This window comes from Epinephelus lanceolatus, chromosome 17 (assembly GCF_041903045.1).
Source record: "Epinephelus lanceolatus isolate andai-2023 chromosome 17, ASM4190304v1, whole genome shotgun sequence".
Taxonomy (NCBI): Eukaryota; Metazoa; Chordata; class Actinopteri; order Perciformes; family Serranidae; genus Epinephelus; species Epinephelus lanceolatus.
In genome coordinates, this window is record NC_135750.1 from 36,812,629 (window position 1) to 36,835,717 (window position 23,089).

A 23,089-nucleotide genomic window follows, 5' to 3' on the forward strand; every position below is an offset into this window, starting at 1 on the left:
GGAAAAGATAACATTTTCAAAATGTTTTAAATATTTAAATTTAAATATTTCTGCATACTCAGGCCCCTGAGCTGTCTTGGAATTATATAAATTAAGTTTGACTGGACAACTAAGATTTGACAGCTATATACTCTTTACACTACTTCAATTCTGCACACAATTTGACCAATATTTGACTAAAGTAGCCTCAAGACTGAATTAATAAATGGGAATAAAACATATTTTCTCATGCATGATTTGATCCTAACACACCCTGGATGGGTGAAGATGAGGGGCCCACTTTAGAAAATGCTGTCCCCCCCTACCCATATTTCCTAATGGCTGGCCCTAATGACTGTTACAATTTAGCATGATTTTATAAATCAGAAGGCTAGTTCCCAACCTGGGGTGAGGACCCTCACAAAAAATAAATCGGCATAATCACAAAATGATTAACAGGAGAGGAAAACAAACAATCAAACAAAAAAAACATTTCTGCTACTCAAAGTTATGATATTTCAGACTTCCCTCTAATCTTAGCTTTGTGCTTTTTAAAATTGGATATTTTCACTTTTACAGGACTCAGCATTCAAATAAAATGGTGGGAAATACAAACACTAATGTAACCCTAACCCTAACCCTGGTGGGTCAGTAAGTATCAAATCAGAAAGAGGATTTCTTACAGTTTTGTTGTTGTTCACACTTTATGTATGTGCTTTTGACACCAAAACATCCATTTTATAACATATTTTGGCCATATTTTAAAAAGAAAATTGCATATTTTTTTGGCCACTGGGAATGTTCAAGTGGCAAACTCCAGGGCTGAAATATGAAGCCAACACTCAAGTGCAAAAACTGCAGTTCTTCGAATGTAGATCCCCATGTTAAAATGCCCAACCCTACAGCAGAAAGAAACATATTTACAACCTAGTATGAAAACGATTTTTGCTCGCTACAGCTAATTTCAACATTCAGTATTCTTAAGCCTTATAAAGGCTTAAAGTTACGCATAATTAAGGGCGGGGCGCTTTGAGAGATAGGCTGTCTGCTGATAGTGTCTTCGTCTTAGTAAGAATAAACAAGGGTTGATGTCAGGATAATTACATCCATTATATTTCAGTCTATGGAAATGCTGTGATTTTGGCCCCTAAAAATTATGTTAGTCCCCGATCACGCAGAAAGCCTTTTAGGAGCTGGAAGCGGCTTTTTGTAATTGTTTTAAATGAGAATGAAGCTTTTTGCCCGCTGTGTTTGCATTGCTATGTGCCTTGCATTTCTGCACTCTAGATGCCTGGCGTTTTTGCCAGAGCCCTCTGAACTCTTTGAGTTGAAAAAACTTAAACTCAGAGCGGAAAAGCACCCCACGCCATCTCTACTTTTTCCCCATTGTCTAATCGGATGATTTGAGAGGCGGGCCTTCTGTGGTGGTCACAACAACAAGTTTACAGTTGGTAAATGGAGAAGAAACTAGTGCTAGCGGTTGCTGGATACTCAGAGACTTTACAAAGCAAAGCTATAACAATGTCAATCGAAAACAGTAGGAAGCATATACAGTGGTGGAAAAAAGTTTTCGGACACCCCATGCATTTGTGAAATATTGCATTAAGAATCACTCTTAGGTCTTCAGGTGCAATTTCTTTTAGTACAGTCACAGCCAAAATACTAAATAAATCCTAAAAAAGCCATTAAAAACTTAAAATTGATTGGTTCCATAAAAATACATAAGAAATTTTGAGTATTGGGTCATTTTGGTACCAGTGATGAAGGTCGTTCTTTTTATTAAAAGACACAATTTTTGTTGCCAGCTTCGTGTCTACATAAAGCCAGCACATTTGAAAGTTCTTCAGACACAAAAATGGCTAAAACAAGGAACCTAACGCAGGAAACACGCCTGAAGATAAAGATTCTCAGCCAGGAAGGGTACAGCTGCCGCCAGATAGCCAGGAAGTGCAGATGCAGTCCTTCAGCAGTTGGATACACTCTGCAGAAATACAGACGAACCAACAGCTTGGAAGACAAACCAAGATCTGGGCGTCCAAGAGTTTCTTCAGCAAGAAATGACTGCATCCTGATCCGCATGTGCAGGCAAAACCGCCGAATGACATCACAGGAGCTTCAGCAGCAGTGGTCAAACCAAACTGGTGTCCAGTGTTCCACCTGCACTGTACGTGACCGACTTTTAGATCATGGCTTAAGGTCCTACAAGGCTATCAAGAAGCCCCTGATCAATGAGAGACAGAGGTTAGCCCGGCGTCGTTGGGCCCAGGCACACAAGAACTGGACAGCCAGGAATTGGAAGAAGATTTTGTGGTCAGATGAGTCCAGTTTCCAGCTTTATCTTCCTCCTACTAATGTGAGGGTACGCAGAAGGCCAGGCGAAGCATTATCTCCAGCATGTACAGTACCTACTGTCAAGCATGGTGGAGGCAGTATCATGGTTTGGGGATGCATGAGTGCTGCTGGTGTTGGTCATCTCACTGTCTGTGATGACACATTGAACTCTACCAAGTATTGTACCATTCTCGAAACCCACATGCTCCCTTCTGCGCATGCACTGTTCCGTCGAGGTAAAAACTGGATGTTTCAACAAGATAATGCCCCTTGCCACACATCCAAGGCCAGTAGAACTTGGCTGCAGGAGCACAGTATCCAGGTCTTAGAGTGGCCAGCTCAATCCCCGGACATGAGCCCCATTGAAAATCTGTGGTGGATTATCAAAAGGTCTGTTTCAAAGCATAAACCAAAGAATTTAGAAGAATTAAAAGCAGTAATTCAAGAAGAATGGCACAAGATTACCCCTCAACAGTGTGAAAGGCTCGTGGGGAACATGCCAGCCAGGATTAGAGCTCTACTACGTGCCAACGGCAGGACTACTAAATATTAATTTGATGATGTGATGGTTTATTTATTTTTTGTTCAGTTTTGAACACATTCTCTGTTATTTGTTGACTTTGATACCGACAATGTTGAGAACTGACATATTGAAACTGTCAAGAATTTAGTTTTGTTAGTTTTTCTTGTAAACAATAAACAAAAAAATATAATTTGTATTTGTTTGTATCTGTCTAATGCAGCCACACCTTTTGAAACACAAAAAAATACACAAATATTTCATGATAATATTTGAGATTGTGTAAAATTTTAAGGGTGTCCGAAAACTTTTTTCCACCACTGTAAGTGCAGTACTTGAAATGGCCATCTTCAAGGCAAAGCTCCTGGAACAACTAGTGGTACTCCCCGAGATCCACCCATTGTTTTTTAGAGTGTCATGTACCCACACAGATCTCCATTTCCCTGTGCGCAACAAACTATTTGCTGACAGCCTCTCACCCTCAACCAGAGTTACAGCAAGTACCCTCTGCCTGTCCATTGTAGGAACCAGCTACTAATTACTGTCAAATAAATAAAATATAAAAAATAAACGATAGATTATGGGGAGGTTAGAGTAAGGAGGTGATAGGGCAGTTGCCTGGCAATAATTTAAAGGCACAGCAAATGTTTTTTTTACGAGTGGCATTCAATTACAAAAAAAAGTAGGGCAGTGCACTGTGTGATCAGACTGGAAGCCGTTTTAGGGTTCAGTATCTTCATACATATAACTGCTAGAACTGTGAAATTTAATAGAAGCACAGACAGCAATAAACGAAATGATTGAAAGGCACAAGCAGATTTCATATTTTTCATTACCAGCCCTTGAAAATAGAAAAAAGGTGCAGAATGGGTGTTTTGGGGGCCCCAGGGAGTCCTAAAAGTATACATAGAGATGTTCCCATATTTTCTGTGAAAAATACAGATGATGTTGTGCTGAATTTAACCAGCTCTGACATCATCAGATGGTTGCAATTTGTTGCCTTTTTGAGATGCCAAAGGGGCAACTTAGATTTATTTCTAGGCCCATGAAAATATGTGTGAAAGAGGACATATTGTGTGTAAAGTTCTTTCAACGTTGACTTCATGTTTAAATTGAACCATGATTAACGTTAGCAGCTGGGTGCTAACCTTAATCAAAATAACACAACACTGCAGACCAATTAAATCACTGTTCCTGATATTCCTTACAGTTTGACAATTTGTTTTTCCCATGTGCACTTTCAGGGTACGTCTATTAATTGTATCTACAACATACATACAATAAAAAAGGAACACACACACACACACACACACACACAAACTTGGCAGGATCACGGAGCAGAAGAGGCCTTCATGTAACGACAAACCCAGTGAGGTTTTGTTGCAGCACGAAGTTCCACACAAAGCAACATAAAAGAGCAGTTACCTACATCCAACCTGCTGTTGTTTATATCATTGGCTTTACATGAGGCCTAATGGTCACACAGTTTCTCTCAGTATTACACAGACCAGACCAGTCGGCAAGACTGTGCCTTGTTTTGGGGGGGAAATGCCTAAAAGCTGCGGTGTAGCTGGTGAACCATCTGGCTGGCTTTCACACTGAGATTTGAAGCACCTTCAGTGGCTTAACTTCTCACCTTGCTGCAGTGATGTACAGGTGTACTCCAGGACCCTGTGATATCACTGCTGTGTGGGGTTACAGGTGCAACAAAGCACACTTCTGACCACACCATACCACACCCATCAGTGGTGCTGGGTGTAGAGGTGAAATAGAGTTTAAACTTTCAACCAAAGAGGGCAGCAGACGCTGCTTTTCATCCTATTGTTCAGCTGCTCTTTAATTATATTTAAACATGGGTTAAATCAGGGAACAAGGGACAGGTGTACAGGGAGGAACAAGGTCAGGTGATTCAATGAATGGTCAGGTGAGGAAATGAATGGGTAAATGGATAATATGAGGCCACAGCAGACTCAGTTAGATAAATTAAAGGGGCATTTTCCACAGATATGGTCTTTTAAGTACAAAATACTGCTGTGTCCCTCCACCGCAGCTCAGCAAAGACACATTGTTTGGGGAATCGAAAAGAGATAAATCTTTACTTGTCTAAGTCAGACTGCAATTTGAAACACATTTTTGCCCAGAATGAGGGCTGTGGATTCAACACGTTCTGGTGGATTTGCCCCCTATCTCTTTAAGTGGAATTCCATTAAGAAGAGATAATTTCATGACCAGTATGGATAGGAGGAACGATTTGAGCAACCAAAACTGTTGCAATGGACATATGGAAATGTCAGTGCTGTTTTAAGATGGACTTGAAAAATTGTTGACTGAGCTTTTACAGTTAGGGATTGTACTTTATTTATCAGAGGAAGGGGGTGGCTGAGGTGTGACTTCATTTTTTTTTCCTTGACCTCCCTCGAAGCCACAAATATTTTTCATTGAGTCTCCCTTAGTGACTCGGAGAACATATATGACTCTTCACACTAAATGTAGGTATTGGAGCCAATGGAATGTGCAAACTTTTAGTCTGCAGTGATAGTGTGGCTATAACAAACTTTGATTCCATCACTGCAGCTCAGGATAACATGAGACACCTGTGTGATGAGAACTAGGAAAAAAAAAAATTTGAAAAATAATCCAAACACTGTTGGGCCTGTTATTATAAATTCTGTAACAGAAACAGTCTGGCATCACTTTAAAGTGTTTTATCTGACATATTCAGAGTAGTTTCTTCATCATCCAACTAAATAGCAAAAAATGCTCTATACTAATGTCACCTACAGCCAAGTGATACCTACACATAATTTAAGTCTCAGCCAACAGTGAATTTTTGGATAGTGTTTTCAATGTTTCTACGTATTCTGGTTCTAGGATTACAGAGTATCATATAAATCCCACACCACTGACATCTTATCTCACAGTTGCAAACACTTTCAGTACCATTTCATCACATATGGCATGAAGTAGCCTACTTCATTCATGGTTCTGATGATGTTGCTTGTAATTAACACCCCAACATGCTCATGGCTGGATAGGAAAACTCAGAGCTGACTAAACTAGTTGATAAACAGCTTTGTGATACCGGTTATCCAAGCAGCCAATATGGGTTAGGCAAGACAGATAACAAAAAGGTATCCTGGGTAAGTTGAACTGGCCTGGTTGTACAGGCCTCAGGTTGGGACAACTGGTTTTGGCGAAATTTTGAATGAGACATGTAAAACAAAAAAAGTGATTTTGGTGAGGGATCAGCCCTTGTCTGCATGAGATGTTCGAGGACCTTCAGGAATTTGAAAAACTGACATTAATTTCCAGGTTTGTTTGAGCTGTTTTGTTTTTTGCTGCTTCTGGCTATGATAAATGGGTTTTTTTCTGCTATTTAAAAAAAAAAAGAAATATGGGGTTCTGAGGGTACAACCATTTAAACTATGCCCCTACCCTAAGCCAGAATAAAAAGCAGAAGTCCCTCCCGATTGCTCAAAAAATATTTGACATGCCTCTCCAGTTTTGCACCCCCCCCCCCCCCTTATAAGTAATGAACAGTCCCTTATAATCTTTCACATTTTATTTACTTTAGTCCCTAAAGATCCACTGTTATTTATCAAAGCAATACTCCAAGATTTATTCCAAACTCATTCTTTTAAAAGTTTCCCCATATTAAAATCAAGGAATCTTGTGTCCTGACAGAAAAAGCGTACACCAGTATATAGCCTATATAAAAGACACACCGTGTGATCGTCACTGCCATGTCAGGCAGTGTTTTAAAACCCGGTGTTATAACTTTTGCAGATGTGATGAATGAAGCTTAACAATAAAGTTTACAGAAAAAAAAGGTGAATGCCTGTATATATGTCTATGGTTTACGCCTCTCTCTCCACCACTCCGGTCGCTTTAAACCTAATACGTCATCACGTCAGTGTGCGTGGCTGACCGTCACACTGAGGCAACATGGCGGCGCACTGGCTCTCTCCATCACTGAACAGGCTGCTGTTTGCTGTAAAGGTGAGCTGCTATCAGAGTGAGCGTGCAAAGCGCGAGCTCGTTTATCAAAGCCACAGCCGTGTGTTTCTAGTTAGCACGCGGGTGACGTGACAGCTACTAGTATAGTCCATAACCTGCTGATGAGCAGCGGGACAGTCCTGAACGATCTTGATGAACAGCCATAAAAATAACACAAACATGGAACTACCTCAGATGAGATGACGAGTGAGAGAACCACACTGATAAAACTGTGACAAAGTTTGTCGGGAGAGCTTGAAGAGTAACTAATGCTGTCTGGCGTTACTTTGTCAGAAAGAGACTATGTTAAGTGACTTTGAGGTTGTCTCAGACACACAGGCTGTGCTGTATAAAACACAATGTTCTAATACGATGCATGCGACGTTCACACATTTATCTTATTTTATTATTTCATAAAATTTTATTTTCCTTAGCAAGATATTACTGGATCGCCTACAAAAGTCCTGACTGCCACTGCAAAGTTTTTTTGGCCGGGACCTCTAAAGTCTCACGCGTGACCGCATCAGCCCATCAGGGGGCCCCCTAGTAAACATGGTCGTTGGGCCCCTAGTGGCCACATGTTTGCGCTACTTTGGTTTGGAGTTGACAGCAGAAGTGATGCAAACCGGTTCACACCCAGAAACATAGCATGGATTTTTCATTCTAACACTGTGCTTGCAGGCTGAGGGAAGAATGAGTTTGTGCATATAGTTTTCCTGCATTCCAGGTCAGGAGTCTTAAATGTATTTACAGGCCAACAACCCCTTAGCTGACAGAAAGATGGAGAAGACCCCCCCCCCCCCCCCCACTATATTGTATAAAATTGCATTGCATATTAAACTGGATGGATGGATGGATGGTTGTAAGACAGAGAGCTGAAGATAAGTTGTTGCAAAAGGTAAAATATGTCAGACCCATCTTAGTTTGTGTTCTCAGGCATATCTTAATTTTTGAAAAGAAAAAGAGAAACTTTCAAAATATATTTCCCCTGCAGTTACTCTGAGGACTGCCAAGGGGTCATGGACACCATGTTGAAGACGCAGGTTTAAATGAATAAAAGCACTACAGTGATTTGAAAACTATTTACTGTCCTGAACAAACCACTTAGCCTTTGTTTGGATTTAATTTTCATTGAGGAATGTGCATCAGAGGGCCTCACTCACAGGGCTGTTTTCTTTTCACTCATACACAATGTCATATTTCTGTCTTTGTCACTTCAAAAAGCTGTACTGCTATTTGATCAGGTGCTGCAGTGCAACTTTAGGACTTTTTTTGATAGGGGTTAGCCTTTTCTACCTGCTCAGACTACCTCCTCCTCTTGAAAGATAATGATTTTTCTTTTTTTTTTCATTTGTTGAGTTTCATCTTTCATGCTGATCCAAGCAGCCACTGAGTTCCGTTAATTTCTGTATGTTGTGAAAATCAGTTCGTAGACTCACTCATCTTGTCTAATCAATGTTCTCTGTGAGGGACATATCACTACAGCTTAAGGAAGTTTCTGATTTTTTTATTGGACAGAAATTAAGTAGCTGTGATTTGTGGTAGCTGGACCTCCAAAACATGCAAAAACCACTCTTATTGTTGTTTAAGGCTACTTTGCAGTGAGTTAAATTAATAGTTGAGGCAGCATGCAGCTTTATTTATGATGGTGGTTGTATTGAAGGCCACAGAATGTCCAGCTCATGCATAAATATTTATTGCACCATTTTATTTTACATATAATCACAGAAAGAAATCCAATCATGTAACCGTCTATGATAGCCTGAACCTGCTGAAAATAAAGGTCTTTTTTTAGATAACATATATAACATTTAGTGTCATTTAGTCATAAAACTGAAAATAGGAATTGATTAGCAGAATCAGAAATGGAGTTGACTGAAGGTATAACACACCTGTACACATACCAATTACAGTAACCCCAATTGAATATGAATGTAATGAATTGACATTGTAGTTAAGTATAATGTATCTGTGTGTGTTTTGCAGTATGCCTCACTCCAGTCCAGATGCTGTGCCATACACTGCAATGCTTATTATTCCACTGTCTACAACCCCAATGAAAAGGTAATGCATGGCTCTCTTTGGCTCTCTTGTTTGACTGGAATCACTGATGTGGTCAAGTAGCTGCTGACACTGAAGAAGATGTCTGAATGTGATCATTTTGAAGCAGGATTAGTGTGATTACTGAAGCTTAATGCCGTGCTCAGGAGTTAGGTGGTAAAGAAAGTGTTTGTGTTTGAAGTCTTCTCATTGACAAATAGTTGGAGTGAGGAAAGTCCTTGTTGTGTCAATGATAAACTGTGCTAATCTCTCTGCTGTTTCCCTCCGCAGACCTTTGATAAGATCCTAATTGCCAACAGAGGAGAGATTGCCTGTAGGGTAAGACTGGCTGAAACACAGATATGTGCTGTAAATGAAGTCCAAGTGAAACTGTTGTTGGTTTACTTTTGAACACATGAAGACATACACTCTCTGGAGCTTGACCTCATACCACCCGAGATGGAGGAGGTTGTAAAGAAGCTGGATTTTTTAACACTTCTGACCACAAACTTTGCTTTACTTTTTTGGTTTGTTTGTTTCTTTGCCTGATTTTGTCAAAAGTACATTTCCACCTAAAGGGACAGTTCACCCCAAAGTCAAAACTGGCACTTTGAGCACCACAAGTCAAGTGCCAACAATTTCCATTATATTGGAGAGGCAGACATCTCTACGGCCATTATCTCACACCCAGCAACTCACACCAAAACTATCTAGACTGATTACTAGCACTACGGTTAAAAGATAATGTGTGGATTTTCAATTTTGGGGTGAACTGTCCCTTTAACATGAATGAAACAGTACCTGTCAGTAAATTTTTTTAATGATTTTATTTAGAATGCACAAAACATCTTTGGCAACACTCACATTCAATATAGGTGCGGTACAGAGCAAAGAAGTTGCCAAAGCAAACAGTCTTATATAAAGCAAATGTAAACATCTTATAATACAAGATTGAACCTTTCAATACAATTCACAGCACTGTATTTGACATTTAGCACAGAGTAAAGCATCAGTGTTAATGTTGTGTGTTCTTCCATCAGGTGATCAAGACATGTCGCAAGATGGGCATCCAGACTGTAGCTGTTCACAGTGATGTCGACTCCAGTGCTGTGAGTCACCATCTGTGTTCACCCAGGGTTAGAATTTGGGTTAAGAGTCAGGAAGTCAGTATTTCTCAAGAAATTCTTGCCAACATCTACTCCTGTTTCAGCTCGGGTGTTTGTGTACTGACAACTGTTGTATGTCCTGAAACAAACACACTTCTCTAAACCTGATTAACACTAGAGAGCTGTTGTGGTCAAACCCTGAAAAGCCTCTGGTAAGTGTGAACAAAGTGGAGAGCAAAATCTAGGACTCAGACATGCAGGCGTCCATCCCCACATCAGAGAGCAGAGCAGGGTTAAAGGTGGAGCATGGATAAAGTTTGAACATCACAACTGAATGTCTCAGACATTTAACAAAACAAAAATAGTTTGTTGTGTTTTTTGTTCTTGTGTAGCGTATAGGGACTACAGCATGTATTTCCTTGTGCCACCCTGTGTTGTAGAATGACAATAGATGAAACTTGAACCAGGAAGAAGAAATGTAACAAGACTATTGCTGCAGTTCTAGTGACCTGAAGTCAAATTAAGTACATCTTTGTACCACATATCTCAGAGTTTCTGATGAAACCAAATGTATTGTATAACCTGTCAGGGGGCTGTAAATACATTAATATACATAAGGTGAAGTTTTAAATGTGTTATTTGGTGTTTCAAGGACACACAGACACACAGTAAGAGTACGAGGTAAATGTGTATCTGTGTCTTATTCTCTCCTGCTAAGGTCACATCTGGATTCACTTTTCCTCTTTGTACTTGTATCTAGGTTCATGTAAAGATGGCTGACGAAGCAGTGTGTGTCGGCCCTGCCCCCACCAGTAAGAGCTACCTGAACATGGATGCCATCATGGATGCCATCAGATCGACTGGAGCACAAGCTGTAAGGATTTACATGGTTCGGATTACATGATGTGACTGTGGTAGACAGCATGCATGACATTCTGTGTACCTGATACACTTGCTCATCAGATAAGGTGTAGGACCTCTAAACAGTGAACCACGTGGCTGTGTGTCAGTACACAAAGCTGTGTGATATGGTACAGTTAGTATACAGACATGTAAACTGCTGTCTCTTGGCAACCAGAGTGCCATTCAGTTAAAACAATACTGATTTTTTAGGCCGGCCTTTTTTTACGTGGCTAAAAATTAACCAACTGAGGTTGTTGTTCCTCAGCACTGTTTCATTTGCACATGTGGGCTTTCTGTGATTCAGTCTATAACTTTCCTTTGAAAACAAATCAAATAAAGTGTCATTTGTTTCTCTGCAAAGGTTCATCCTGGCTATGGGTTTCTCTCTGAAAACAAAGAGTTTGCAAAGCGACTGGTGAGTAATGCATACAATCAGCTACACACTTATTTTCTCTTAACACACACTTTACAACCATAAGTTCAAAATGAATTAATTACAAACGAATTCTAAGATGGGAATTGTCTTTTTTTGTTTGTTTTGTTGAGAAGTGCATTTGTTTCTAATTTATTCAAACAGTCTTTGACCTATTCATGATTTATTTTAGTCTCACTAACGGGAATAATTTTTGTTAAAGATTGATTAACAAATGTTTAATGAAAGTGTGTGTGTGTGTGTGTTGGGGGGGGGGGGGGGGGGGGGGGGCTTTGACAAGTGTGGAGATTAACCAGGATGAGATTGTATTATTGCAGCATAGCTAACCCATACTGTAGTGGAACACATTATGGCGACTCAGTCATTACACTGTAAGCAGTTGTTTTCTGAGTGGTAAAAAGTGTTTCACGCTTTAAATGCACCTCAACTGTAGCAGCAGTAGAGCTGGGTATCAGCACTCAATACATTAAGGTGTCAACTGAAATAACCCAGTACCAAGTAGTATGAAAACATCTTCAGTCAAGGCATAGCTGCATTTGATCCTTTTTGCGCTAGGGTCTGATCCTAGACGGAAAGCAAACTTTCTGTTGCTGCCGTTTCTGGAGCTGCTCTCGTCCCGGCAAACGGTCAGTTAAGTGTCTTCTTGGTTAGCATGAGCTAGCACAGGAACAGTGGCTAACATCCAGTACTTAGCTGTTATATGGTCCCAACAAACTCACACTGACACCGAGAATGCTCAATTCTGTCATTAAACCCGTTAGTAACTAAGGTAACGTTAGCCATGTGATGCTAACAGTTAGCCCTGTCACTGTCACATAAGGTACTCTATTAGTATCAGTTGTACTTCAAGGGTTATTGGTATTGTCAGCTGTTGTTAATAATGGGTATTTGACTAGAAGCACTCACTATATTTATTATCACAAAGACATAAGAGCAGTGGGGTGTAGAAGTTTATTGTTTACCTTTGAATAACTATATGTGAACACAATCTCAACTTGACATCCACCCTAAGATGCTGTTGAAAGCTTACTGTGTGCTCCAATACTCATACTACCATACTATTTAGTATTAAGTACTATTTCATAGTATAAAGATTTAGTAGGTACCAATACATAGTATGTCAAATGCAATATGCCAAAATACCAGGATGTTCTTATGCATCTGATCGCATTTTGCCAGCATGCTTTTCTGGCAGTTCTGACCCACAGTCCTTTGCACAGTGGAAGGTACGTCACATTGACTGAGCCACTAACAGGTGACTGCTCATTCAGAGCTCATAATGGCAGATGACAGTGCATTCAAGTGACTAATAACCAGTCTTATAGATAGTAATAATAGGAATATTAATTGTTTAAGTCAACAAAGTAATCATAAAGATAAAAGAATCAGTCTCAGGAGTACTTTATTGATCCCTGAGGGGAAATTGTGATTCAATACAGTCGCTCCGCTGTAAAGAGTAGAGAATTACAAGTAAGAAAAAGAGCATGAAAAAGAAATGTGTAAATATAAATAAATGAAATATAATAAAATAGAAATAAAATTGTGCATTATGCTACAATGTTTAACACTAGTACTTAAAATATTAAGAATAAAAATATGTTCACTGTGCTGTGTCTGGAAGTGTGTAAAAATATATAAGTATGTGCATAGTGCTGCATTACACTGTATAAACCAGTGTTACATCAAGAAGTATACATTTTTATTACACTAATGTTCACTACAGTATATACATCAATAGAATAAAAAACAAGAATAAGGATAAACGTAAGAAATATGTATAGTTGTGTGCATTATATGTTGAATAAATGTAAACATACAGAGGTGTTGGTGAGAATAAATTAGTATACTGAAGAATATTGCACAGTTGAATAGTTGCACCAATTATTGCACAGTTCTGCACAGTTAAGGCAGTTTTGCAAGAAATAATTGGACCTTCAAGTCACTATTGCGCAGTGAAGTATCAACAACAAAAGGACATAACCATGAAAATAACAATGACAGAGAAATGCATATCCTCCAGTCCGCACGTCCAAGTATCCTTGAGCAAGATACTGAACCCCACATTGCTCCTGATGGCTGTTCCATGGGTGTGTGAGTGTGTTGAAAACTGAGTAGCAGGTAGCACCTTGTATGGTAGCCTCGGCCACCAGTGTGTGAATGTGAGTGGGTGAATGTGACTCGTAGTGTCAAAAGCGCTTTGTCAGAGGACTAGAAAGGTGCTATAGAGGTGCAGGTCCATTTACCATTTAGGTCCATAACACTGCATGTTAAAATGTCCAAGGTATGCAGGTATTACTTAAGAATTAAAACTACATGAATTGCAAAGTAACAACAGCAGAGCACTCCAGGAAGACCTCCGCCTCTGGTGGAAAATGGCATTTTGTTTTATACGTGTTCTATCTCCATGGTAATGTTAAGTGACAGCCTTAAGATCTGCTTCGTTCCAAATTGAATACTTTTTCTATTTTAACTTCAAATTTCACACTCTGGACTGGAACAGATATACAGTATGAGCAAGAGGGTCAAAGTTTAAGACACAATGTTATGAAGAGGACGTATGTCCCAAAAGGTAAAAGTGTTTTACCTTTGCTGTGTTTTTAAAGATATTTTTTGGGGGCATTTTTAGCCTTTAATGGATAGGACAGACAAGTGTGAAGGGAGAGAGAGAGAGAGAGAGAGAGAGTGACATGCAGCAAAGGGCCACAGGCTGTAGTCAAACCCAGGCCGCTGCGGCGACAGCCTTGTACATGGGGCGCCTGCTCTACCACTAAGCCACCGACGCCCCACCTTTGCTGTGTTTTTATTGCCCTGTAAAGCACATCGAATTGCCCTGGTGTATGAAATCTGATGTAAAAATAAAATTGCCTTGCCTTGCCTTGTGTGCGTAGTCCATGCAACAGTATGTACTTTGTCAGGGCAGCTGCAGTACGTAATGATAGTTAAAAGAAATGGTATGCTATTTGGAAGGCAGGGTTTATGTTTTCACATGAGAGCAGTTATTCTGTTTACAAAACTATACCTGCAGTCAGGTGTTAACAGTACTTTGATTAGTTTTGAATGCTGAAATCAAAGTTAATGCACTTCATTAACTTTGATTTCAGCATTCAAGCATTCTCTGCGAGAAAACAAATATGTGTATTTACCAAAATGTTGAACTGTTAATTTAAATGACCAGTCTCAGATTTTACTGGCAATTATAACAATAGTTACTAAAACACAGCAAACAAACCCCACCACGATAGATCAAAGATTTACTGAGTGCAAACCTGTTGTGAGGCGAGTGGAGCCAGGCCCTGCAGTGGGATGGGACTTCAGCTCTTTGATCTCTCTCTGGTATTATTATAAGTCTGATATGGTAACGTTAATGGTATTATTGTTTTGTTGCTAGGCAGCAGAGGATGTAGCATTCATTGGCCCAGACACCCATGCTATCCAGGCTATGGGGGATAAAATTGAGAGCAAGCTGATCGCTAAGGCTGCCAAGGTCAACGTCATCCCAGGATTTGATGGAGTCGTAAAGGTACGGCCACACATACACAGCAGTGCATGTATGCAAAAAGAACAAGGGCTCTTAATGTGCTGCTCTTCTTACTCTTTACTGAATTCTTATAATCAATTGTATTGTTTATGGACGGCAATGGGCAATATCTAATGTGCTTAATTGGGTTCTGTTTACACAAAAGATTTCAGCATTCTACTTCACCCACAACCGGATTGATCCATTATAAAACACTACACAATCACATTTTAATCAAGACACAGAACTGCTGCATATCTGAAACCATCAAGACGAGCCTTACTCTCAGTGTGGGGACAAGCTGGATGAAAGCATGGATGAGACAGTTACTGCAGAGTTGTCAGTAATGCTTTGGTTGATCATCAGTAACCATTAACCCTCTCTGTGTCAGAATGCTGAGGATGCTGTGAAGATCGCACAGGAAATTGGTAAGTCATCACTTCTGAAGTGTGTGTGTGTGAGAGAGAGAGAGAGAGAGAGAGACAGAGAGAGAGAGAGAGTGTGAGAGAGAGAGACAGAGACAGAGAGAGTGTGAGAGAGTGTATAAAGGTCTGATTTGGGGGCATCTAGTGTCGAGGTTGTAGAACTGTGACTGACTTCTCCCGTGCACAAAGCATGAAGGAAAACCATGACAGCTGATGCCAAAATGCAGATGGCCCCATTTAGAGCCAGTGTTGTGTGTCTGTTCTGGGCTACTGTAAAACATGTAAGCAGACCCTGTGGTTAAGGACCTGTTACATATGTAGATATTAACAGCTCATTTGAAGGTAACCAAAACACAAGACATCTTAGTTTCAGGTGATTATAAATTTCATGAAAACATAGCTCTGAATATTACATTCCATTTCTGCCAATAGATGCCCCTAAATCCTACATACTGGACATTACATTACGCTTATACATATTGTCATGGCAGTTTGGGGGTTGTAATGATTTCTACAACTGTTCTTTATCTGTGACAGACTGATTGGGGATTGTACTTCTTTATCACATGAGAAAAGTTTGGTTTCTTTTGTACAGCTTTTGTGCATTTTCAGATAACAAGGGGCATCCCCTTCTTTTTTTTTTTTTAAAAAGATATTTTTTGGGCATTTTTGCCTTTTTATAGATAGCTTAGTTAAGCATGAAAGGGGGAGAGAGAGGGGGGTAATGACATGCAGCAAAGGGCCACAGGCTGGAGTCGAACCTGGGCCGCTGCGGCAGCAGCCTTGTACATGGGGCGCCTGCTCAATCCACTAATCAACCGACGCCCCAGGGGCATCCCCTTCTAAGAGTTGACATAGCTGAATCTGATTGGTGAGGTCTTGTCTACTGTCGACTGATTGTCAATTTATTTTTTTTAAATTCATCTATATTCTCATTTATGAAACCTGGTGCCACAAGGGATCGTATGTTGTATTTTTTGCCTCTGTGATGAAGCTTTAAGCCTGTGTATCTACAGAAGTATTGAAATCAACCAGATATTTTGCCAAGATACATGTGACTATCGCTAAGCTGTTGTTTCAGAATCATGGACAGCACTGTTTGTTGTTTGAGACGGCGGGGGATTGGATGAATATATTGGCAGTTAGCTTGGTATGTTGCTGGCTATTTTTTGGGGAAGGGTTTGGGTGGGGATTTTTTTTATTTTTAATTTGTTAAGTTAGTGCTCTTTCTTCTAAGAAAGAGTGAGCCGCTGCACAGTGAGCAGAGAAAAGGCAGAGAAAGGCAGCAGGGAAAAACAGGTGTAGAGCCAGCATATTTTCACATCTAACTCTGTGAATTAAGAGTTTATTTTAAACAAGCTCTTGTTATTGTAGTCAAATAAGTCTATCTTTGTTTCATCTGTCCACAGAACTGTCCTGTAGAGGGTTTTTTGTTTGTTTTTATGCCTCTGCCCTGGTGGTAGCTCCAGCTGGAGGCATTATGTTTTGGGATTGTCTGTCTGTCCCATTCTCGTGAACACGATATCTCAAAAATCCCTTGAGGGAATTTCTTTAAATTTGGTACAGATGTCCTCTTAGACTCATCAATGAACTTATTAGATTTTGGTGCTCAAAGGTCCAGGTCTTTCTCTGTCTCATTCCGACTCTGATCTCAAGAACGCCTTAAGGGGATTTCTTCAAATTTGGCACAAGTGTTTGCTTGGACTGAACAATAAACTGTTTGGAATTTGTTGGTTGAAGGTCAAAGGTCAATGTGACCACACAAAACGTGTTTTTGGCCATAACTCAAGAATTTGCACACTAATTATGACAAAACTTCACACAAATGTCAAATAGGAAAAAAGATGAAGTGATGACATTTTATTTCCAAAAGGTCAAAGGTCAACTTCACTGTGATGTCATAATATTATGCATTGAACACTTTTCTGAAACTTGGCTGGTGCACGGAGGCATACAACAGCAAGGAGGTGATTTTAGTTGATCATGAAAAAATCTTTAGTTAAGCTTAAAGGATCATTCCAGATTGATTTACACCTGATTTATTTCCCAGAAATGTGGCTATTGTGGCTCTTGGAGTCACACTACCTTTGCACTCCCCATTCCCCTAAATGCTCTCATTTTTTGTGACAAAGAAGTACGATTCTCAATCATTCTGTCACAGAATGGTGAACATACTTTCACAATTGCACCTTTACAGTTGCGATGTTGATTTATCTTTGTGTTGTTGCCAGGCTACCCAGTGATGATCAAAGCATCTGCAGGAGGAGGAGGGAAAGGGATGAGGATTGCTTGGAACGATGAGGAGACGAGGTCTGTTTCTGTCGCACCCTCAATCTGCACTATCTAACCATCTGCTCTTTTGTAACAACTTTATTAATGAAAACAATGAGACATCAAAGCTTAAACAAAACATGGGGGAGTTACTCTGCATCAACAGTCACTGTATGTGCCAGGCTATTTGCTTAAATCATTGAACTCAACAGGTTTATATTTGGGACAGGCATCTACATTAGACCGGCCTTTAATTCCTTTTACACAAAACTGTTGCTTAGCAAAGATGGGAAATACAATCAAATTGTTTATTTAAACCAGTATGAATATTACTTGTACAAAAAATAGGATTTAAATAACTTATTAATTATGAATCATTCATCTGATCTAGCTCTAGCAGACAGGGCATCAGAGAGAGAGAGAGAGTTGCTACAATTATTTCACAGCACCCGAGGTTTATGGCACCCAGTGTACTGACACAACACCGCTTTATCCTGTTAAAACAATATTCACTTGGATTAATTTTTTATGACAAACACTTGATTATTTTGATCTGTGGACCCCTACGGACTAAACAAATATAAATAACTTACTGGGTAATCCAGGAACGGACACATATTCTGACTTTATGACGGTGTCACCTCTTTTTGTTTTTGGTTTCTTTGGTTTACCATGCGAGTAAATCTGAATGAATTATGGTCTTCTTTAGTACTTACAGTTACATTTGTATGCGTGATCGAAGCAGCGAACTAACATTAGCATGAGTGGGTAGACAACAACCCAGTTTTATACTGTACATCCAAGAACTTCTATAAAAACACAACTGCTTGGCAACCAGACAAGACGTCTAATTGAGACAGGTGTTTCTTTGTTAATATGTGTCGCCACACCAGGCTAGGAAAAGGAACTTGGCATTTAATTGGGACTGGGGTTTTAATTGAAGTTTTACAGTACTTCACTGTCGTGAGACAGTTCTTGCCTATATCATAGTCTCTATCGAATTTGTTTGTCGGTGATGAGGATGGCGGTGCTTCTCTGATTTGTTTTCTGCTGCTGTCTGCCCTGTCTGCCATTTACCCCTGTGAGTTTCTTCTCTTACTGCAAGCTTGTTAACATCCCTTCACTTTACCCTCATTGACTTGATAAACTCCACCACAAGGAGTCATGGAGTAGTGACTGGTAAATCAAACTGGCAGGGAATCCATTTAGGGTGCCTGTTTTAACAAAAATATCGATATTTGTTGTCAGTGAATCGATAACATATCAGAGGAGGAAGTAATACGATTTATTCTCTTATCAATATTTTGTCTCACCTCTATTAGAGATCCTGTTTCTCTGCCTATTTTATACTGTTACTTCAGACCACTGGAAAGACTGTTTGTATTAGCTACCTTGAAGCCTGATGCAACTTTTGTGTGAATGTGTTTTTGTACTATAACAGGGAAGGTTTCCGGTTCTCGTCTCAGGAGGCAGCATCCAGCTTTGGTGATGACAGGCTGCTCATTGAGAAGTTCATAGACAACCCCAGGCACATAGAGATCCAGGTATAATACACAGGCACACAGAAGTTTGATGTCATTGAATGTTAATGTCAATTTCAGTGTGATCAGGATATAATACACTGCTCAGATAATTAATGGAACACTTAAATCACACACCAAATCTTGATGAATTAATTATTCAAGTTGAAAATCTTAGTAGTAAGGGTACCGGTGGCTGTGACATTGAGGTTTGTGTGACTCTCCAAGGATATGCCTCCGCAGACCATCATTGACCCACCAAACCGGTCATGTTGGATGATGTTACAGGCAGCGTAACGTTCACCACGGCGTCTCCAGACTCTTTCACCCCTGTCACATGTGCTCAGTGTGAACCAGCTCTCATCTGTGAAGAGAACACAGCGCCATTGGCGGACCGGCCGATTCTGGTGTTCTCTGGCAAATGCCGGTTGAGCTGCACAATGCTGTGATGTGAGCACAGGTCCCACTAGAGGATGTTTGGCCCTCATGCCACCCTCATGGAGTCTGTTTCTGACAGTTTGGTCAGAAACATGCACACCACTAGCCTGCTGGAGGTCATTTTGTAGGGCTCTGGTGCAGATACCGGTCCTGCTGCTGGGTTGATGGCCTTCGACAGTCCTGTCCAGCTCTCCTCATGTAACAGCCGGTCTCTTGGTATCTCCTCCATGCTCTTGAGACTGTGCTAGGAGACATGGCAAACCTACTTGCGACCAAACGTATTGATGTGCCATCCTGGAGGAGCTGGACTACCTGTGCAACCTGATTGGGCTGCAGGTACCACCTCATGGTACCAGTAGTGACAAGGACACTAGCAGAACACAAAACTAGAGAAGAATCAGTCAGGAAGGATAAGGAGAGAGCAACTGTCTGAGGCCACCACATGCAAAACCATTCCCTTTTTTGGAGGTTGTCTAGCTTTTGCCTCTCCATTGCACCTGTTGTCACTTTCATTTGCACCAAAGCAGGTGAAACTGTTTCACATTCAGTTGTGCTTCCTAAATGGACAGATGGATATCCCTGAAGTTTGACTGTCTTGGTGTTATATTGTGACCAACATTAGCTGTTTCATAAAACAATCCAGCTACTGTGACAAAAAAGATAAAACACACTAAATTCCTACTGGCTATGTTTCACCAGAAAGAACCTGAGAATACTGTGTGCTTGTCGCAGGTGCTTGCTGATAAACATGGTAATGCTCTGTGGCTGAATGAGAGGGAGTGCTCCATCCAGAGGAGGAACCAGAAGGTGGTGGAAGAAGCTCCCAGGTTTGTGAGAAACTCTCTGCTCTTTGCATTTCTTTGTTTCAGATCAACATGAGCGAAAGCAGCCAATTTGCACAAGAAGGGCAGAAAAAGCATTGATCAGCAGCACTCATGGTCTTCAGCAGTGTAGTTAAACCAGAGTTGAAGCCATACTGTGCATTACTACTAAACTGACTGCAAAATATTGTACTTTGTTTTGTTTGAGCAGCTCAGTCTACATGGCAGGCACCCTGTAATGTTGTAGTGTTTTCCACATTTATGAGTTTATGTAGTGCTCTTGATTCAGTAAGACTGCAATGAACTTTGAAGATCAGTGCCTGGGCGCTGTGACCATAGAGGGGGCCACAAATGGGGAGGGAAAAAAATCAAAATGTTTATCTTTAACTATTTTTTACTAATACCATTACTACTATTATTTTGAATTACGACACAAGGCCCTAACATAACTACATAGCAAAGCCTACAGGCCTTTTTTCCGGGTTCCTGCCCCCCGGCCCCCCTCTTCAGCTCGTTACATTTTGCCTGCTCTCTTGGGGAGATGGGCAAGTTACCTCATGTCACGTGAACCCTGAAACACGCTGTATTGTTATCATGTCAAAACAACAAAAGTTATTATTAAATTATATATTTTGGACGGGACAATACAGTGGTTTGAGTTGAAGGGCTGTATGGTTTCTAGTTCTTTTTACATTCTCTAACATATGGCTGAGTAATAAAGGTTGTTGTATTTCAATATGTACAGCTGTTTTTCACCACTAATCAGATAACTTATGTCTTTGACAATATGTAGATGTATTAGTGTGTACCTGGAGAGTACCATGTAGACAATAGGAAATGCCTAATAAGACATGTAATAAACCTCCTTAGGTGCCTCCCCAGCATTCCTCAGCATGTGGTGACTGGCTGTGAAAAAAGTATGCATATGCACTACTCAGCTCTAAAGAGCGGGGGATAAAGAATTCTCACATGAGTGAGTTTTTATCATGTATCTAAAAGAGATAGGTTTGTTGAATATCAAACTGTGGAATTTTTTTCTGTTAGACTCCCCATTTTCACTACTGAAGTGACTCTGAGTGTGTCGTGTCCTCTGCAGCACTTTCCTGGATCCTGAGACACGGCGGGCAATGGGTGAGCAGGCAGTGCAGCTGGCCAAGGCTGTGCAGTACTCCTCTGCCGGCACTGTGGAGTTCCTGGTGGATTCGAATAAGAACTTCTACTTTCTGGAAATGAACACACGACTACAGGTCTGTGTGTGTGTGTGTGTGCACTTCCTTGTGCCCTCTGATAAATTTTATTGTTGTAACCTTTATTTTCACTTGAAAAGATCCATCGAGGAACAAGTTTACTTTTCATGTGTGTTAAGTGTTCAATGGAAGAATTAGGAAGAACTAAGAAGAAAGTCAAGGAGAGACAGAGGGGCATGACATGCAACAAAGGTGTAGCCAGAATCAAACTGGTGATGATGTGGTTATGTGGCATGCGCTGTAGCCATTCAGCTACCAGGGTTCCAAAGTGGTCAGTTCTATCGGACTGTTGTGATGGCTTTTAATGTGAAGTAAGGACATAAGGGTGCCTGCAGAAACTGTGTCTGTTTAACCTTTGACCCTAGGTGGAGCATCCAATTACAGAGTGCATTACTGGCCTGGACTTGGTGGAGCAGATGATCAGGGTTGCCAAGGGTTACAAACTGCAGCACAAACAGAAAGATATCCCAATAAACGGCTGGGCCATTGAGAGTCGTGTCTACGCTGAGGTCAGTGTGTGTGTGTGTGTGTGTGTGCGTGTGTGTGTGTGTGTGTGTGTATGTATGTTGGGGTTAAGCCAGTGAAGTAGGGCTAAATAAAAGTGTTTCCATTTTAAACATTCACCCCTTTGTTGATGTAGCTTTCTGCTCATGCTGCTGTTGTGAGTGAAACCTGATTTTCAGTTTTTGTAGTTTGTCTTTTTCTCTGTTGTTTCTTCTCTTAGGATCCTTACAAGTCTTTTGGTCTTCCCTCTATTGGACGGCTGTCTGGATACCAAGAGCCACTCAACCTCAGTAATGTAAGTGAGTGAGTGTGTCTGTGTGTGAGAGGGAGGGAGGGAGAGAGAGACACACACATTATGTATAAGTTTTAATTTTAACATGGCATTATAAAATAAAAAACTCCGTACACGCAGCCTTTTTTACAACGTTTCAGGAATAATCTCCGTCCCTACTGACACACCTGAAAAAAAAATATAGACGCAAGTGGCAATGCCAGGGTTCACGACAGCATAGACCTTTAAAACTTGAAAGCTGGGTAGGATCAAGACCTTTAACAGTTCATGATGCCTGCATTAAAGATTACCAACAGGTTTTATGAAGATCAGACAGATGCTCATTCATTTACGCAAAAATATTCCGGGCCACACTCTTCTTTGGAAACACTGTTGCTTCCTATTGGTCAGCTGCAGAAACATTTTGGGGACATGCTATGATGGCTTAGTTCAAGAAAATCCACAGAGTTTAATGAATAGAACACATAGTCATCCCTGTGGTCACTGCAAACCTACAGATCTGCATGCTCAGTATATGGACAGCAGTGTCAGGATCCATTTGTAGCACAACTAGCCAAAACTTTAGCGCGTCCATATCTGACAAAGATAGTCCATGACAGCTACTCCAAGTGTAGCTCCTCATTTTGTGGGCACAGGTCGGAAATGCGCAAACATGAACCATTCTTGACCAAATTGGCATTTTTTCTCTGTGGACAGAGGGTCACAGCTGCCAGCTTCATGGCCTTGCAGCAGCTGCCCTCCACTGC

General features: G+C 40.6%; 1 protein-coding gene across 1 annotated transcript in view; it reads left to right on the forward strand.

The window, feature by feature from the left end:
• Positions 1-6,712: 6,712 nt before the first annotated feature.
• pcca (propionyl-CoA carboxylase subunit alpha) overlaps positions 6,713-23,089 on the forward strand; it is a 28,988-nt gene continuing 12,611 nt past the window's right edge. The window contains exons 1-14 of the mRNA XM_078160715.1: positions 6,713-6,829; positions 8,813-8,890; positions 9,158-9,205; positions 9,907-9,975; positions 10,733-10,846; positions 11,237-11,290; positions 14,697-14,828; positions 15,217-15,253; positions 17,482-17,560; positions 18,963-19,065; positions 20,212-20,306; positions 21,397-21,547; positions 21,913-22,056; positions 22,272-22,346. Of these exons, the coding sequence (XP_078016841.1) occupies positions 6,776-6,829; positions 8,813-8,890; positions 9,158-9,205; positions 9,907-9,975; positions 10,733-10,846; positions 11,237-11,290; positions 14,697-14,828; positions 15,217-15,253; positions 17,482-17,560; positions 18,963-19,065; positions 20,212-20,306; positions 21,397-21,547; positions 21,913-22,056; positions 22,272-22,346 (1,233 nt within the window). The 5' untranslated portion in view covers positions 6,713-6,775. The remainder of the gene's footprint in view (positions 6,830-8,812; positions 8,891-9,157; positions 9,206-9,906; positions 9,976-10,732; positions 10,847-11,236; positions 11,291-14,696; positions 14,829-15,216; positions 15,254-17,481; positions 17,561-18,962; positions 19,066-20,211; positions 20,307-21,396; positions 21,548-21,912; positions 22,057-22,271; positions 22,347-23,089) is intronic.